This window comes from Megalopta genalis, chromosome 8 (genome assembly GCF_051020955.1).
Source record: "Megalopta genalis isolate 19385.01 chromosome 8, iyMegGena1_principal, whole genome shotgun sequence".
NCBI classification, from domain to species: domain Eukaryota; kingdom Metazoa; phylum Arthropoda; class Insecta; order Hymenoptera; family Halictidae; genus Megalopta; species Megalopta genalis.
In genome coordinates this window covers 20,729,633-20,749,554 of record NC_135020.1, presented here as the reverse complement: position 1 = coordinate 20,749,554, position 19,922 = coordinate 20,729,633, and the positions used below count along the sequence as shown (strand labels likewise).

General features: G+C 39.3%; 1 protein-coding gene across 1 annotated transcript; it reads right to left on the bottom strand.

Moving 5' to 3' along the window:
• Nucleotides 1–3,503: 3,503 nt before the first annotated feature.
• LOC117227302 (uncharacterized) lies at nucleotides 3,504–12,069 on the bottom strand. The gene is made up of 5 exons (XM_033482430.1): nucleotides 11,941–12,069; nucleotides 8,693–8,879; nucleotides 6,594–6,598; nucleotides 6,115–6,278; nucleotides 3,504–3,657 (listed from the first exon to the last, which is right to left on the bottom strand). Exons 1-5 carry the CDS (start codon nucleotides 12,067–12,069, stop codon nucleotides 3,504–3,506), a joined length of 639 nt encoding a protein of 212 aa, XP_033338321.1.
• Between the last annotated feature and the right edge of the window lie 7,853 nt (nucleotides 12,070–19,922).

Below are 19,922 nucleotides of genomic sequence, written 5' to 3'. Positions count from 1 at the left end.
GGACATCCATTTCTTTCTTGTTACAAATTTATGATACGTGTAGTATGAAATTTATGAGATGGCCAGGAATGGAGTAGAAATGGCTACAAATCGTGACAAATTTGTATTTTACTATTTTATGCACTGTAATAATTCTTTAATCATTTTGTTAGCCTGTTGCAAGTTGGATATCAAAACTAGAGGTTTTAAATCATCTATTAAATCTTGCGCATATATCCTTAACCCCTTGCCGTACCATTTTCTTTATAGTTACAATGATCAGAAGTTTTTCGATCGTAGCAATTTCAAAGAAGGAAAACGATCATTTATATTTATTCTGTGTCTATGTTATAGTGAAACACCGAAATCTGGAGAATGTCGACTTTCACCGGTGAATGTCAACATTCACATAGTCGCTTGGTGTATGTCCGAAATATTTGCTAAATACCCTTATTTCTGACTTACACCGGTAAATGTTGACATTCACCATGCACTAATGGTGAATGTTGAACATGTTGGAGATTGATATTTTCTTCTCCGTAATTCAGTCGCTATAAAACGCCACAAGGGTGACGTAACTTTTTCGCCTCTCTTTCTGAAAGGAATGACCAAGAATTTAAAATACACGGTACATTCTACATGAGAAAAGAAAATAATAGTAATAAAAAAATTACTTACTTATGCGATTCAAATCTTATTTATTGCAACAACTTACACTATTATGACACTTTGAATTGCACAAGAGTCCCTTGCTTTTACAACTGCATTTATTTGTGGAACACTTCCCTTTGCAATGACAGGTTTTGGACCTCCACCAGAGCATATCTGTGATTGTCGACACACACCGGAGAGGGTCCGAATGTACAACAATGTAATGAAATATTCGATCTTTCACCGACGTATCTGGTATCTGTTGACATTCACCGGTGAAAGTCGACATTCTCCAATTTCGGTCATTCACGGTAACATCTACATTTACTCAAACGTTTAAATACAGTAGCATTTATATCTAACACTAAATTTATGGAGCACAAAAAACAGCTGTTTTGTATTAATTTATATAAGCAACAATAAGACATTTATTCTGATTGTTAACAAGTGTCATTGTAACATTTGCCGTAAGTAACATATAAATTGAATAAATAATTCGTAAATGTAATGGTCAATTAAAAAAATTAGTGACCCGTTATTTTGACGGGTTCCGTCAAAAGTTCCGTGGTTAACACTATTTACTACTAGAAATCTCCATCACGCGTCAGATTCGTCAAAGTATGGCAAGGGGTTAACATTGTTACAAACGGTACGTTTACTCTAGCACGCAAGGTCCGCGATAAATTCTCGAGAAGATTGTCCTCGTGAATTCCTCCGTGTATCGTAGAGGGTTCGACATACTCACTTGACGAGAATCATCGGCGATTAACTAACTGGGACTGCGGGGCGGATGAAACAGGCCGAGACAGGCTGTGAACGTGCGATGAAACGATGAAAAAAGAGAGAGAGAATGTGTGTAGGGGTGCTGGCAAGGGCTTGCTGACAAGAGAGGGAGAGGGAGGGAATGCGAGAGAAAGAGAGGAAGAAAGAGAGAAAGAGAGACCGCGAAGCTCAAAGGTTTCGGCCTCGGTGGCGTTGTAACGACGCGGAAGTAAAATCGTATATTGTCGGCCCGTGTTAATTACCACGAATGGCTTTGTTCTGGGAAACCATTCTCTCTGTCTCGGCCTTCTCTCTCTCGCTCTCGCGACCGGTTCTCTCGGTCACCGGCGTCACGGGCCATTTTTTTTGCTCCCCGCTCCGCGCTCGTTCTACGCCCTCTATAAATTTCAACCGGAGTATTTTCTCTTTTACGTGTACCTGTTATTGAACGAGAGAACTGCCAATAACGCCGGATAACTGCGTCACGTTTCGCCGCGAGTCCCGTCCACCCTCGCCGCCTACCATCCGACCCACGACCCTTTTCCCACCCCCGCAACGCCGTCCGACCCACCGCCGGCGTCCTTTCTTCCCTTGATATTTCTAATATCGTACGACATCGGGACACATAAATTATCCCAACCGGTTCCGGTATAGTGTTTCGTTTCAGCCGCAGCTTCCCGACGCGACGCTTCTCGTGAACCTTTCTTTTAACGTGTCCAGCGGTTCCTTTCGGGTGGTCGTTAACGCACGGACTCGAGGCGTCTAATAAAGCTTGTTACAGAAATTGTTGGCGTTGAATTTCCCTGTCCGCGAGACGTAAGATTAAGTGTGTTACATGTTGGTCTTAATCCGACTGGACAGCTTTAACACTAAACCTGCTGAATACTAAAGACGTCCGACATGTGCTGCTGCATTACAAAACTGAATTTGCTTAGACATATCTAGTTGTGTTTATTATAATGCTTGAAGAAAGAGATTTAATTGATCATTTATCAAGAAAGCTATTTAGAATTTTTAAAATTTTAACAAATTTTTGAGAATTTTTAAGAATTTTTAGAATTTTAAGAACCGGGTATTTTGACCGTTTTAATCGACGTTAAAGTTTTTAAAACGTTCGACATACGTGCAGAGTGCGCAACTAGTGGATTTTTACTAAAAGGAGTAAATTATAATAATAATATAAACTTTATTAGCATGTTTTATCATATGCATCAAATGCAGGAAAGCCGAACGAAGATAAATATGTACGCGTGCTTCAAACATTTGTAACTTTTTTGTTTTTTCGAAGTGAAATGAATTCTTTTGCAAAGCTGTTTTTAGCAACATATACTCGAAGAAAATACTGCAAACAGAATTCTAAGCAATAGGGAGTAGCTACCAATAATATTGGGACACCCCTTAGAATGCAATAACTTTTTTAAAATTGGATCGGATGACTTGCATTATTTTGAGATATTAGACTGACCGGTCTACTAAACAATGTTTAAACAAATTTTTGCAAAAATTGCAATTGATTGGAATTACAAAAGTTCATTAAAATATGATATTTTCGTCGATTTTTAAAAATTAGTTTTTGATGAATTATAATTGTGTAAACTGATTTATTTATGATTTGTAACATCTAAAACAGCTGAAGAAGTAATGTAATCATGATTAATTATTTCGATTTTGTGTGATTTTGCAGTGTAATGCAGCGGCAATCACCAAGTTCAAACTGATCAACTCAGTTTATGCATTTCAGTCAAAAGATATTTCTTGTCTTCTGCAATTATATGATCTAGGAAGAGAGTAATAAGTAATATAGATTTACTTGTCTGTATCACATCGTAAGCAATTAATTAATGCATTTATTGTGCATTTGCAATTTTCGCTCGTTTAATATACAATACATAGATAATATATAGTTACAGTATTAGATTCAATTTTGTCGTTATTTAAATGTATATCAAAAGCATTGCGACAAGAAAAAGTCAAATGAAATAAAATTGAAAGAGATACAAAAGGAAATACAAAAGGGAAGAAAACACAAAGGGAAAATATAGCGAAACGAAAGAAAACGACAATGACAGAGAACGTATATTAAATGAAATATTAAATAGTTCCTACAATTATTATTCATGAACTTCTGTAAAATATTCCAAGAGACTTTCTTCGCACTCGGAAAACGAAGTGCCGCAGTTCCAAGTTGCAGTTCGTCCTAGCATTTCAGCAGCATGATATATTCGATCGAAATCAGTTCTGAAAGGGTCGGAAGTCGACGAAGGGCTGAAACATAAATAAAAATAGCGATGTCTAAAGTCAACAAAAACATTAAATCTGCGAGAAAATTAGACTTCGAAAATTGAGTAAAAAGAATGCACCATCCTAAAAGCTGTTAAGGGTTTCTTGTGTCAAGATAAAGAATACAGGAGTTTGTAAAAGGTGTATAGAAACGATATATCACAGCCGCCATGACGTGATTATACAGGATGAGCCGGAATTCATGGTACAATCGAGCAGAGAGCGATTATGCATAAAAAAATAAAAAACAAATTTGGTATAACATTTTTTCATCCGAGGCTCCGTTTTCGATAAAATCGACTTTAAAGTTCGTTTATCTTTGCGAAGTCAGCAAAACGGTTCTACAGTTCTCTGTTAAATTCTAGCTGCATTGCAATTCTAATTCATACTGCATTGCCATTGGCAGACTCATTTATAAGTATTGGGAAACTGACAATGGGCATAAACTATATTTATTGGTATAAGTATCGTGATCGATGCTGACTTTGGCTGTCGCAGCTGATTAAGAATCTTGATCGACAGCATACTAATCTCTCTGTGAAAATGCCGTGCCTGTCGGTAGTTCTGTAACTCAAATCTGTATTATCTGACAGTCTGATACTATCTGATAAAGTACTTCAATTCGATGTCGTCGATTGCAGTTTAACACACTATCGAAATTAGATGCAATAGCTCCCAAAGTTGAAGTTGGTAGAAAATGTTGCCATAAAATGGTATAAAATTGGCATGTATTTTTGAAAGAATGATTCATTTTTGTCATTTAAGGATTCATTCTTGGCGATAATATGGTGTCCTGTTTCATTAATATGTTTTATATTATTGAACATTTTTTTTGCGAAAGATTTGTTGATATACTCTGCTTACCAAAATTTTAAACATGTCATGTTTACCATGCTCTCAAATTATTTAAAACTAATAAAGCAATCTAATAGTCTACAACGTTTTTTATACGTTACGACAAAAATAAAAGAGAGAAAAAATTCATCTTCATTTCCAAGTTATTTATTACAAAAGGGGTATAAAAATTTAATGCTTATATGGTACACAATGTAGAAAATGATATTTTCAGGCCACAAAGTAATCATGTTGTGGTAGTCGGACAACGGACAATGGACATTGATTTGAATTTGGTTTGGGTACAAGATGTTCTCGCAAAAGTCCATAAAAACTGCTGCTCTCATCATGTAGTAAAGTAAACTAAATCCTCTAAAATTTGAAGAAAATTAATGTCATTTGGTCCAATTTTTAAAATGTTGTTGGGTGTCTACTCCATTATATACAGAATTGTGCTAATTGTACGTAATTCAATTAAGTAATTCAAACCTTTGAGTTAATTCAGTGACTAATTGTTTTGATCACGAGCGTAATTGAAATACTAAGATTCGAATACAAAGAGTGATTTCGCGTAAACGCGTCGTCGCTTTCCCTATGAATATTTTTATTATTATTATATTATTTTTCCCTATGAAAAATTATTTATATATAATTATTTTGTAACTTAATTCAATTGCGATCTGAATTACGAATTACAATGTAATTGGATTACTTTGTAATTTAATTCAATTTCGATCTGAATTTTGAATTACAATAGAATTGGATTACTTTGTAACTTAATTCAATTGCGATTTGAATTACGAATTACAATGTAATTGGATTACTTTGTAATTTAATTCAATTTCGATCTGAATTACGAATTACAATGTAATTGGATTACTTTGTAATTTAATTCAATTTCGATCTGAATTACGAATTACAATGTAATTGAATTACTTTGTAGTTACAATTCCTCGAGTAATTCAATTGTAATTGCGAATTACAATGTAATTGAATTACTTTGTAATTACAATTCCTCGAGTAATTCAATTGTAATTACGAATTACAATGTAATTGGATTACTTCGTAATTTAATTCAATTACGATCTGAATTACACAAATTACAATGTAATTGAATTACTTTGAAATTTTTAATCCAATCTCGATCCGAATTATGAATTACAATGTAATTGAATTACTTTGTAATTACAATTCCTCGAGTAATTCAATTGTAATTACGAATTACAATGTAATTGAATTACTTTGTAATTTAATTCAATTACGATCTGAATTACACAAATTACAATGTAATTGAATTACTTTGAAATTTAATCCAATTTCGATCCGAATTATGAATTACAATGTAATTGAATTACTTTGTAATTACAATTCTTGCAATAATTCGATTGTAATTCTTCAGAACTCTGACTACATACGGTTTGGCGCATCCACAAATCAATGGCAGCGCAAGTGGCTATCAAAAGAAGAAGTCACCGGAGCTGTTTAGCATTTCGTCGTCGGGACGAAGGAAGTGTCGAGAATCGGAAGGTTGAATACGTAAGTGGCTGTGGCTTACAAGCACTACAACGCTGCTCTGACAACCGTGGGGTCTGTGGGTTCCGTACTCACGTGAGGAGAAGATGGACGAGCTGCGAGCTGAGACCGTGAACGCCGGTGAAAGGAGCCGCGGACGCCTCGCAGATCGCTCTCAGAAGGCAGGCTTTCCCCGTCTGCGAGTCACCGAGCACCGATTCCAAGATTTCGTAAATTTCCCACCTGGAAATGACGTGATCCTCTCCGGCTGCCGGGAAGAAAGGACTGCTAAAAATACCGTGAGAGAGAAGACCGGGCGAATGAACGATTCGGGTCGGGCGAGCATCAGCGGATAAAAGGCAGACAGTTTCCAGCATTGTGCTCGAGAACGGCGTTATAAAGCACGCAACAAAAGTAGCGTCGTTAATATGTAAAAGAAGAGGATCTCCTTCTTGTTCGGACCTCGTCCCTCGACCCACCCGAAGCAGGGAATGCCCACGCGGATTTAGAGGAATCGTACTGTTACGGTCCGGCTCCATTCAGAACCGTTTTGATCGCTTTTTTTCCGGCGATACTATACCTTTGTTGCTAATACCTGACGTTTTATTAACACATCGCGGACGGGGCTCAGCGCGTTCAACACGCCCTCAAAGACCGCACATTTTCGAACGCTCCAAAAACATGCTTGGCAAGTAACAGGAAGCGGATACGCACATTTCTAATTTGTGCATTTAGTATTCTTAAATAATACTATATATACATAGTTTATATATCTGTTTATTATATAAGGTTTTTTACGTTTTAACTATTATTTATTATACAAACTTGAATATTGATTTAGAGTGTGATATTTGGAATGATTCATTTGTTTCGCTAAAATTACTTAGGAATGCGAGAGGCTTCGTTACCATGGTTACGTAACAGAAATATTTGCGGCTGGTTGCTTAAGTTGCCGATTAAATAAAAAAAAAACATGAAAACGAGATATCTCGTGATCCGTCCGCAACGTTCAATTTGCTAAAAACGAGATATCTCGTGAGCCGTCCGCAATGTGTTAACAGTAACTGTTTTACAACACCCCGTGGCCAGAACGTATATATTCAGATTTTTAGTGGTTTCATTAACAATGCACGCCGGGTCAGTAAAGTATTCGAACGTTCCTTGAAACGGAACAACTTCTTCAAAATCGGACCAAACGATGGGCCAAAATATTTTATCATCAAAAAACGTTATTTTACATAAATTGAGATATGTCGTTCAACCAATAATGTACGATAACCGTACTAATACGTGTCCCGAATACGATGCGTTTAAGCAACGCTTGAAAAATGTGTTTTGAAAATCGTTTGAGTTAATTCTTCATCGTGATCGCAATCTCGGATTTGCTCTAATCTGTGAACGGACTGGTTTTTTAAATTCAGAATATTTACTATGACAACGCATAATAGACAACACGAGACAATAGACGTATCAAATAACGTGATAACAACAAATGAATTACGATGAAAATAAGAGTTGAGAACAGACTGTGAACACGAATGATAAATTAAATTCGCCGACTAACAAGTTTAACCCTTAGCGCTCCGAAGGCTCCGCTACGGAGACATTTGTCATTTGTTCCGTAATTCCGAAGGCTCCGCTGCGGAACCAAATGTTTTTTTGTTATCGTCGGCGTTAGCAATTGTTATCTGTAGTTAAAACGTGCTAAGTCTGTACCATTACAATTAAACCATATTTTGACCTTTTCTATGGTTAGCAACATGGAAAAAAATAAATATTATGATGAGAATTTAGAGCCGAGTGGTACTGAAGACGTATTTGATTTTGAAGAGTTAAAAGACATTGTGGAAGACAATGTTGATTATGATTCTGACACTTCAAGCGGTAGTAGCGAAATTATACTACCAAAGAGACGAAGAATGAGAATTATTGAAAGTGAAAGCGAAGATTCGTTACAAGACTTAGATGAATGGCGTGATATTACGGAAGAATTACATATTCCAGATACCTTTTAGTGTATTGCCACAGGTCATTGGACCACAAGTTCTTACAAACATTGAACAGCCCATACAATATTTTAAATTATTTTTCACGGACGAATTGGTAAATGAAATTATAAAGGAAACGAACAATTACGCAGATAATGTTCTAAACTTGAAAGAAATATCTAGTAACTCTATTTGGCAAAGTGAATACCGTGACACTTGTCCAAGTAAACCCAGAATGCACATGGGAGATTGTTACCGAAGATATCACACCATGGTGAATTACAAAATTAAAAATTTATCTTTTATTTACAATAGGAAAATGTATATTTATAAAATAAATAAAATCAAATGCATTCACAACGACGTGTAATCTTTCCCGCTCAAAATAAGACTTCCTTTATCTCGCTCCAAAAATGTGCCGGAGTTGCTGATAGGCTGTACTCGAGAAACGCGCGGAGCGCTAAGGGTTAAGGATGTTATAAATTCTAGAAAGACCAATAGATCGGAAGACTCATTTGTTGGAAAATTTCAACAGTTCCTATTTTTCGATACTGTAGAAATATTGAAGAACCACCTGAAGGATTCCGTCGGAAATGATCGAAGGAGGGAAAAAGTGGAAGAAAGAAAGGAAGAAAGGAAAAGGAGATGGCCCGAGGAGGATTCATCAACGAAGCGAGGTCATGTACCTTGGTGATCCAGCGAACGGTCGTCATCCTCGTCGGCTTCGACATCGCTGCTGATCGATCTGTCATACCGAATGTATGAGTCCGTCAAGTAGGAGGCGTTATAGGGTAGGACGTAATTAAATTTCATCACATATCCGATAATCAGGCTGACGTCGACTTCCATGGGTAAACCGAGGCCGAGGATAAACTGGAACGGTTTTCAAATGCACGAAGGTGTCATCGATCGTTTATAATAACCGCCAATCGAATCCCAATTGGCAGGCTCATTCGAGACTGACATTCAACTGGATGAAATTAGATCGGGAATTGTAGGCACAATGAATATCGGGGGAGGGGCGCGCGGGCGCGAACGAGATCGTTTCTACCTCAGGCAATTTTCGGATTTAGGTGCGAGCGAGACATTACGATACAATCGAAAGAGCGACCGTGTTCACGTGAAATCCCGCAATCCGCTGAGAGGCACCGCTGTTTCAATTTCCAAATGTTCTCGCGGATCGTTCCAAATACAAATTCTGTGGTCCCTGGGAAAACAATTTTTAACCCTCGTACAGCGGGCACAACATAGTTTCCCAACTGTTTTGTCTCATAGCCCGTTTTTTGAAGCTCGGTTTGGTCAGCGAAAGCTTCCATCACGGAAATATCCGGGTGTAGTAAAGCCTGCAATTTTTTAATCTTGAATAGTTAGGTGTAAAATAAAGTAAAATAGTTGGATATCGAATTTTTAAGGACCGCTGGCACGGGCTGGTGCTCGCGTTGGGGAACTATGGAATGCATAGTCCCTCGGTATACTGCAAAATTAATAACTGTAAAACGTAATACACCGGGTGAATGACATAACTGTATCGTCTGAATTATTTCACGAGGATCAGAGAACAAAGAATATTATTTATAATATATAAACTAGGTTGTTGAGAAATAAACTGTCTAACACTGGGTCACTCACTTATGTGGTGACGTAGTCGTAAGCGAGAGTAATGCAGGGTGTCCCATAATTATGTTAACATCCGCAAAGTGATGATTCCTGAGGTCATTTGAAGTAATTCTTTCCTTAGCGAAAATGTTCTACGAGACTTCGTTTACGAGTTATTAATGAGAAACAGTGATCAATGAGAAGCGAGCTCGCCTGGCGCTAGGCGGCCGAGACAATCAGCGGAACTGGGCTTCGCTCGCCTGGCGTCAGCCGAGCTCGCCTCTCATTGGTCACTGTTTTTCGTTGATAACTCGTAAATAAAGCGGCGGATTGTATTTTCGCTAAGGAAAAAGTTACTTAAAATGACCTCAGGAATCACCCTTTTCCGGGTGTTAATATAATTATTGGACACCCTGTATACAGGGTGAAACACCTGAAACAGGCCACCTGGATAACTCGATTACTTGTAATGATAGAAAAAAAGAGGACCAGGCAAAAGTTATTTGATTTTGTGGGACACATAATGTGATGTCAATAGTTTTTTTGTAGGTGGAGACGTAGAGGAGATATAAAGGTCAAATTTGATTTTTTTTAATGCAATGATATAGTTTTTTCTTTATATAACCTTATTCATGCAATGAATTTGAATTATTTCTTGTATTATTTAATTATGTTATTTAATTCTGTCGTTCATTGAGTTCTGTCGTCACTATTTCTTTTTCGAGCTGGTTTCTAGAGAATTTTAGAATTTTCGTTTATTTATTTCTCATTATAAATATAATCGGTCCATAAATGTTATCGGTAGCACCTCTGTTCTACGTGTTCCATATGTAAACAATGAAAACACACACTAGTATCATAAATGAAACAAAATTCTAATTTACTTCTTGTTTTTGTTACATTTTTCTTAAAAAAAAACACATTAAAACACGTGGTTTGTTCAGATTTACAAGTTTTGTCCACCATATTTTCAAATATAATTAACAACCTAGAAGATATTTGAAAAAGAAAAAAGACAATTTCGAAAAAAATGTCATCAAGGGATGGTGAACACAAATCTTTAATTTCTTACTACACGTAAGAAATGATCACGTGTGCATCTATATCTTAACCCTTTGAAGTCTATCGTGTCCCACCTATGTATTTTGTACGCCTATTGGGAAAAATGAATCCCGTTTTTCCACAATACACGTATATATCAGTCTTAGAATGCATATGGCGCACATATTTGTTTACATGTAACCAATAGGACACATATGTCCCAGGGCGTAGCGACTAAAAAGGATAACCCACGCTAATAAAATCAACATTTCTTATTATTAGCATCTACATTGTACGTAAACCTTGACTTCGGATATAACGCAAATTATCGAAAAATAAATCAAACTCCAAAGGATTAACACATTGAGCGCGGCGTCAGTACCCTAGGGCTCTGACTGTGGACTTTCCGATTGCGCGGTGTTAGTTTGCTTGGACTAACAGTGTACTTTTTAGGGGCGGCGTCAATTTTTAGGAACTGACAGGTTCCTAATGACAGATTCCATGCATCGGTGCATGGGACCGGCAGTCTCAAGGTTGAAAAATAATGCCGGCCTGCCGCCTCAACGGAAAACCCAGCCAGATCGGCTCCGCGCTTAACGTGTGAATGCTGGACCGAAATCGCGATCTCTAATTTCTACGCTTCCTTCTATCATTAGAAATAATGAATTACACCGAACGGCTTAACCCTTTCGCTCCGAACGACGGATATATCCGTCATCCATATGAACACTCGCGGAGCCGAACGCCGGATATATCCGACATCCACATGATCGCCCTCTGGGGACGAACGCCGGATATATCCGACATGCTGGTAAAATCGCGACCTAATTTTTGGACTGCACCGCCTCTTGTTACTATTGCGTGAATCTTTTGACGAAACAAACAAACGACAGTCCGAAATAAACGACACACCATTCAAGTTATATTTGTTCTACCTGCATTTCCCATTATTATTGTGTTACATGTCATAAAGGGATAGAAAATCGAAAGTACTAACTTTAGGACTAATTATTATGTATTATGTTTTGTGTATTATGAATATTATGTTTTATTTTATTACTGTATATTATATATTATTTCTTCACTTTTTCCATTGTTAATGAAACTTTTTTTACCTATTAAATAACTTTATACCTTATGCAGAAATTATAACTATACTGTTTTAAAGAAAAATCCCTTTTCTTCCCAAATACACTATCCACGCGCAATGTGCACAATTTCGGCGGGTGGTTCCGTTCAGGAGGGACGCTACGGCGGACTGAACCGCCGTAGCGAAAGGGTTAAACAGAATATCTACCTGTACTTTCGTCGCGGCATTGCTTGGCCCAGGTGTCGGGAACACCAGGTACCTCTTCCCGCGATCGGAACAACTCACCCCACGAGCCGCGAGAAGAAGGCTCGCGAACAGAAGAATTGCGCAGCGCATGTTTGCCATGCGTGGCGTCTAGCTGCAGCCGTTCGAACTAGCATCCGGCGCGGGCTGCGCAAGTATAGACACCGAGAGACCCGTTAATAGCGGCAATTAGTTCGTTATCGCGAGTTCAGCGAATAATGAACCGGTTTCGATCGCTTGGCTCCCCCATTTACCGCGGCCGAAGGCGTGCTAGGCGCTGGGTAGATGGACAGGCTGCATTGAAACTGCAGCAAGGTGCCCGCAGCGAGGTTAATGCAGCGATCAGCTCCTATTCACCGCTCCGAAGGCCCTCGGACGTAAACTTTTCGAGTGTGGCTGCAATTAATGCGTCGAATCAATTAACCGGTTGGTAGCGCACCTCGCGGCTATTTTTCCCTCTTTGCTAACCAGAGATCGTAGCTGCGGGATTAAAGCGGAGAGTGCCCGATGCGGTCGAACGGGAACCCGAAGTCTCGGGAATATACGTGAGATCGTGATGCGAGCTGGCGGGGCTTATCGTTGGAACCGATTCCAGAAAACCGGAAGAGCTTCCGAGGCGTGTTTCAATCTCCGAACTGCAAACGGTCGAGCGAAATGACGGGGACAAACAGAGAAAAGAACCCGGCCAACTTAATTCCAATCCAGACCTTACGTGGGCGAGTCAAAAATTGAATATTTATTGTGGAGAAGGGTCTAATGCCCATTTCATACATTCAATTAGGGAATTGCTGTATAGCGGTGTGATTTTGATGCCGGTGGTATCGCCTTAAGTGACTGGGCAGTAGCTCGATAATACTTATTAACAATTTCGTCACTTTTCCATGAACAAAACAACTACGTTATTTATACTTCTTTAACCCTTTCGCTACTACGGACCACTATAGTGGCTTTCCATATGGTGCCACTGAGGTACTACGGACCACTATAGTGGCTTTCCATTTGGTGCCACTGAGGTACTACGGACCACTATAGTGGCTTTCCATTTGGTGCCACTGAGGTACTACGGACCACTATAGTGGCTTTCCATATGGTGCCACTGAGGTACTACGGACCACTATAGTGGCTTTCCATATGGTGCCACTGAGGTACTACGGACCACTATAGTCGCTTTCCATTTAGTGCCACTGAGGTACTACGGACCACTATAGTGGCTTTCCATAAGATGCATTATATTGCATAATGTTTTATTTCCTCTCATACTGTAAATTAAAGAGCGCATGCTAAAACGTTATAAAATACCCTGGAATACCCTTTATTTATAAATACCCTTTGGAGAAAAATTTTTTCGTTCGAAAAATTCATTCAATTCAAACAGCTTAGGTTCTCCGCCGACCGCCGCGGAGTACCGACTTCCGCTGACGATCGCCGTCGCGTAGCGTGCAGTGATGTCGCAGCGCTCTGTTCAGCAGAAGTACCGCGACGGAGAACCCGCCCGTAGCGAAAGGGTTAACTGTAGAGCGTCTTGCAATTGATAAACCATTTAAACCATATAGAGCCGCGTAACCATACTCCGTTGTTGGTTACACTTGAGAACAGTTTACATTCTTAGCATTTTCGATAAACTAGATTTCTTAATATGTTCCCTTTCGAATTTTCTAATTATTATCGTTTAGGAAATAATTATAATTTTCTACTTAAGTTATATCAAACCACATCAACTTGGCTCATTATTTGAGTATAGTTTTTTCGGCCAGCGCTAAAAGGATTAATAACGAAAGAACGATCGGAATTTTTTAGACCAGATACTTGAATATCGCGAAACTACAGAATTATGAATAGCATAGTTTGAAGTATTTATTTTCACTTAACCGAAGTCTAACACAAATGATACGCACTGCGGAACGCAATGATGAGCGTAATATCAAAATTCTAATTAAACGAAGTCATCGGATAACAAATTTCAGGAAAATATTAGGTATGTATGGGATGATTCCTAAAGGGATGATTCCTGAGGTCTTTTAAAGTAACTTCTTTTTTCCTTGGCGAAAATATAATCCGCGACTTCGTTTACGAGTTATTAATGAAAAACACTGACCAATGAGAGGCGAGATTGCCTAGCGCTACGCGGCCGAGCCAATCAGCGGAACTGGGCTTCGACCGCCCGTTGGCTTGGCCGTCTGGCGCCAGCTGAGCTCACTTCATCTGGATAACTCGATTACTTGTTATGATAGAAAAAAGAGGATCAGGCAAAAGTTATTTGATTTTGTAGACGGAGACGTAGGAGAGATATAAACGTCAAACTTGATCTTTTTTTAGATTTATAGCTTTTTATTTATATTCTGATAGAGAGGAACACAGTTACGTGAAACGTGAAAGATGACCGCGATATATGGGTTTTCGTTAACAACTCGTAAACAAAACCACAGATTGCATTTTCGCTGAGGGAAAAGTTACTTCAAATGACCTCAGAATTCGCCCCTTTCCGGGTGTTAACACATTAACACGTTCCGTGCCACGTGTACCATCGATGGTACACGCTTGCATGTTTACTTAGTGAACTGAACAAATTGTTTACAAGAAATTTAGAACCGAAGAATCAATTTCCACCGCAAGAATGGGCGTTGATAAGTTTTTGTTACGTTGTTATGTGTACGAGAATTAATAATTGCACGTAATACATCAAGTTTTAGTAAAATATCAAAGCTCGGCACGGAACGTGTTAAAGGCGGGGGATCTTGACGAAAGTATGCTAGGTAACGCGGCGACCGCCCCGTCTCGTTTTTCGTCCTAGAGCGGGCGATATTTTGTGTAATCATACAAAAATTTAGACTTAAAAAAGTTTATTTAAACTATTAAAACTAAAAGAAATATTAAAAAAGAACTAAACACTAATTACAAAAAATGTTTTAAAGTACATATTTATGAGAAGTCGAGATAAATCGTAGTACTACGACTCCCGCCTTTAATGTGTTAACATAATTATGGGACACCCAGTATATAGATAGGAAAAATGCTGATAATTATTTGTATTTCGTTGTTTGCACATCGGTTCTGGTATTTGCCAATCTTATACTCGCGTTTGTATGCATTCGAAAAGCAATTTCTCTAATAGTTCATTCAATACATACCAAAAATAAATACCAAAAACATTTTCAATTATAGAAGTTTAGTTATACAGAGTCTAGTTTGTTTTTCGTTTTCCATGTAGCGAGATGAATCGGTAAGAATACTTCATTTTATGGGAACATATATTCTGTTACAGCCCCGTAAGCCAAGCTACCGGGAGAGAGTACCATAATTCGAATATCGACAATTTGTCGGAACTCGGAAATTTCGTGTACAGAGACATTCTGAAGACACTGTATTTCTTTTCTCAAGTCGATTAAAATCAATTCTGCAGCCAGAATGCGGGTAATTTTCGGCTGACACCGTTAGTTCCCATCGGGCAACCGCTGTTCGGTATGGTCGCGTTTGCGGTCCCATAGCGTCACGTCAGGGCGCAGACATCGCGACTCTTTTCCAATTGTATCGTCGCGTTCGCACGACATTTGCATTATTTTCGTATTACGGCCGGCCTCATGCGCCCCGGAACGTCCGCCGCGGTCGTAAATCTTCTTAACAACGGCCCGCAAACACACCGGAGAGGAATATATATCCTAGCCGAGTGCCCTGGGGATTGATTCGAGCGAGGAACGTGATATCACGGGGCGGGTTCCCACGAATGGCAGCCACATAGGCCAGGCTAATGGCGAAAAAAACCGGCTGGTGCGAAGCGATTATCGCGGGAGCAGCGATCAAGTGTCTTCGTATGGCGTTTATCGCTCGTTCCCGAACGAGACCGGAGATCTCTGATTTAAGATAGCGTTACGTATACGAAGGACTTTCTCACCGTGACATTTTTGGCATTTCCTGGGAGTCACGTGCACCCTACGGACAGATTCCCAGGACCATTCGCAGAAATGGTACCATTAGATTTCCACAAAGCCTTCGACTCCGTATGGCATCAAGACATATTGCACAAATTTCTCAACATTGAAGTAGCAACTCCACTGATTAAAGTAATATTCAATCACCTCGTCGACGGAACTCTGACTGGATACGTAAACGGAACGTATTACTAACCCAGAGCCATCAATATAAGGGTTCCACAATTCTCAATCATAGGAGCCATCCTATTTAACAAGTTAGCTGTGTTTAGCGAGAGTACAGTAATGTCTCTCCAATTGACGCTCAGATTGTCCACGAAAATGGACAATTTGGGAAGAAGAGATACGATTGTTCGAGCCTTGCGGTTCGTTTTTATAGTTACGAATTGTCAACAACTATAAAAACGAGCTGCAAGGCTCGAATAATCGTATCTCCTCTTCCAAAATTGTCCATTTTTGTGCACAATCTGAGCGTCAATTAGGGAAAATGTACTGTATACTCGTCATGGAGAAGTGGCAGTATTTTGTATCATGACGAGTATACTCGTCGCGCGTAAGAAGTAGTGACCATTGGCTATTTAAATTGTAATTTTAGTGATAACAGAAACATATTCTCAAATTTCAAGATGTTTAAAATATTTTGAGGCCAATCTTATACGAAGGTGTTTACATTGTTATAAAAATAAGATGATGTATAGTTGCTTGCTTTGCCGAATACCGCTCTACAGCAGCAATTTAAATTTTTAACTTTTATAAGTGTTTGATTTTTCCTGCGTTTCTCGTTTATTATGTATGTAGTACATGTTAATGTTAAGTGAATCAGTAAATATTACTAATAGAATTGTTAATTTTATAAAATAAAATCTTCTTTTTGATTCAATATTTTGTATTTAAAAGTATTTAAAACAGAATAACTTTTTAAAAATCGTGGCAAATTACATAAATTGTTTCAAGATATTAGACAATGTCGAAAATTATCTTGAGAAAAAATTGAAATTAGTTAGATTGAAAAATAATGCTTCAATTTTGTGTTTTCTATTTTCAGGATCCCGTGACAGCGAATGCTGTTTAAGCAGGGAAGAAGTGTTTCTCATAACGAGAGAACATTTGAATAGTAATACTAGTGCAATAATTGAACATTTGAAGCGCGAAATTGCATCGAAAAGGATGTGCCATCGATATCAACGATGCCACGATACGAGCGCTAAAGACATTATTTTCTGCCCTGAGAACTAAATGGCAACAAGTGTTTTGTTTCTTCAAATGTGAAATTCCTTCACATTTAATCCTTCAAAATTTCAATTCATTTCAAATGAAAACTAAGCAATTTTTTCAACAATCCATCCGCCGTATTGGACCCGCCATTTTGTTTTTTGAATTTTCGAGTTCGGATTCGTAATCAGCGACCATGAAAACCCTTCCGTACAATGTATATACAAATTTATACAAATTATATCGAAATTTTCAATTAAATCCGTCACTGTCTTCTATTTTGATCGTGGTTTATATGACCATGATTTATACCACTGTGCGCCGCGGTGATGAAGTAAGCATCGCTTAGTCTACAATTCTTATCTAACGACGCCCCGGCAATGAAATAGACATCGGTTGGTCGACGAAAATACGAAAATCTCCCAAAACCAAACAAACCTTCGGTCACGCGCAACTGCTTAGCTCTCCGCTTGTAACAGAGGGTAGGGACAACCTTCGACATCGGCTGAAGACTACGCCGTGAGATTCGAAGGGTCCAGTAATTTCATTTCCGTGAGTGGATACGACGCTGCTCGAGCCCTGTTCGCGTCTTGATCGCGCCTGGTTTCTCGGTTACCAGTCCATTCATCTTCCCCCACGATCCGATGAACGCTTTTACGACTCCAGCTGCGAATCTAGTTTATTTCAGCGACGATCCATTCCCATCTGGACCGGAAGCGCGAAAAATACCACTTCACTTTCGCCACGGGATATAGTTTCTACTCTCGGAATGCTGCGAGTCGAGAGAGTCGCCGAGACTCGAGGCTATCCGATGGTTTGGGAACGAGATTCGACTGTCGACCACCGATGGAAGATGCATTTGTCTCGCGCAATTGTATCGGGTTCAATTTTTCTTGATCGCAGACCCGTTCGAGGAAGCCTTGATTTCGAAAATGAATCGCCTAAAAATCGCGTAAAAGATTTTTATAGAACAATTCACGGATGACGATTCATTTCGTCGGTCGACTAAATAAAACGCTGATTTTTCAACGATCAATGATTCATTTCATCGATCGACTCGAACGATCGCCGATCTTTCGACGATTAATTCTTCTTAGTCAACGATCGTCGATCGACTTCATCAATCGATTACATCGATCGCCAATCTTATGATGATTAACCCTTTCGCTACTACGGACCACTATAGTGGCTTTCTATATGATGCCACTGAGGTACTACGGACTACTATAGTGGCTTTCCATATGGTGCCACTGAGGTACTACGGACCACTATAGTGGCTTTCCATAAGATGCATTATATTGCATAATGTTATTTCCTCTCATACTGTAAATTAAAGAGCGCATGCTAAGACGTTATAAAATACCCTGGAATACCCTTTATTTATAAATACCCTTTGGAGAAAAATTTTTTCGTTCGAAAAATTCATTCAGTTCAAACAGCTTAGATTCTCCGCCGACCACCGCGGAGTACCGACTTCCGCTGACAATCGCCGTCGCGTAGCGTGCAGTGATGTCGCAGCGCTCCGTTCAGCAGAAGTACAGCGACGGAGAACCCGCCCGTAGAGAAAGGGTTAATCTTATCAATCGTAAGCATTAATCAATGGATCGAACTAAAACTTTGAATCGATTAACAGCCCAACTCTGCATTTCGCCAGATGTTGTGGTAGAGCTCGTTCGAAGAACGCGTTATTTGGCGTGATTTCGGCGAAGTAAAAATTGCGGGCTGTAAACGGAGGAGATCTCGGCGGATTCGAGGACGTTAAATTAGTGTTTGGGACCCGTATGGATCGTAATTTCGAACCGGTGAGACCGCCTTTGAACAGATTCTCCGCGATCCCCCAGGACAGGCCGAGAGGACGTGTTACATCTCTATCATTGAAATTAGAATAGTACGCGGCTGGTAGGAAATTACAGAGCCCGGCGGAGCACCGTACGTGGGTGTTGTGTAACACGGCGAAAATCCAACGACGCGAACACGAGTCATATTCGTGGGTAGTTTACAGCAATGGGGCCTCCTCCGACGGTTTCTCGGCTCGCGATCCGCGCGGGAAACAGCTCCGTCCCGGAAATTTCATAATCGGTTGAGAAACGATTCATGTTTTCCGACAGGCCGAATGAATTTCTACGGGATACGCCGGGTAACACGCGAGGAAAAGGAGAGGGAGAGAAAATGGAAGAGGGAGAGAGAGAGAGAGAGAGAGCGCACGAGAACTTTCAGCAATCTCATGCTCTCCTCTCGCGTACACTTGGCGATTTCGCGACGCCGCGCCACCCTCGCACGCGAACTTTACTTGTAAATTTTCCACAGGGATCGCTCGCATTTTTTCGCAGGCAGAACGAGTTTTCTACGAGGCGCAGCGTTTTACGAGCAACGTATGTCGCTCCAAGCATCCTTCGTGCAGGCTCTCAAGGATTTCAAATTATTTAACTCTCTTCTTATTGTCCACTTCAACTGTCTCCTACCTTTCTCGCTTAATCGACGCAATCCTAGTTACTTCATTTTTTTCATCGCTCTGTCAGGATACTGTATCATTTCCATCTGCGAAAAAGTTTTCCCGCTTATATTGTTGAATTTGATATTATCACAATAACGCCAGAAACACTCCATTCGTTAAATATCCAATTTTCAAGAGATCGTCGATATTTCAGCTGTTCATGTAATATGCATTTGGATTGATTTTATAAAACAGGAGGAAATACATAAAAATGTATTCCTTCTTTTAACAGTCTGAATAATTTGAGAATAATGTAATTTCTCGTACCAAGTTTTTCCATCCAAATCTATAAAAAGCGCAGCGTAGTTATTAGT

Bases quoted from the DNA above. Each gene is read 5' to 3' on its own strand.
- LOC117227302 (XM_033482430.1), bottom strand. From the start codon at position 12,069: ATGCGCTGCGCAATTCTTCTGTTCGCGAGCCTTCTTCTCGCGGCTCGT. The intron at 8,880-11,940 runs GTAGATATTCTG...AAACCGTTCCAG, and splicing joins ATGCCGCGACGAAAGTACAG to TTTATCCTCGGCCTCGGTTT. The intron at 3,658-6,114 runs GTGAGTACGGAA...TTTATGTTTCAG, and splicing joins CTCGTCCATCTTCTCCTCAC to CCCTTCGTCGACTTCCGACC.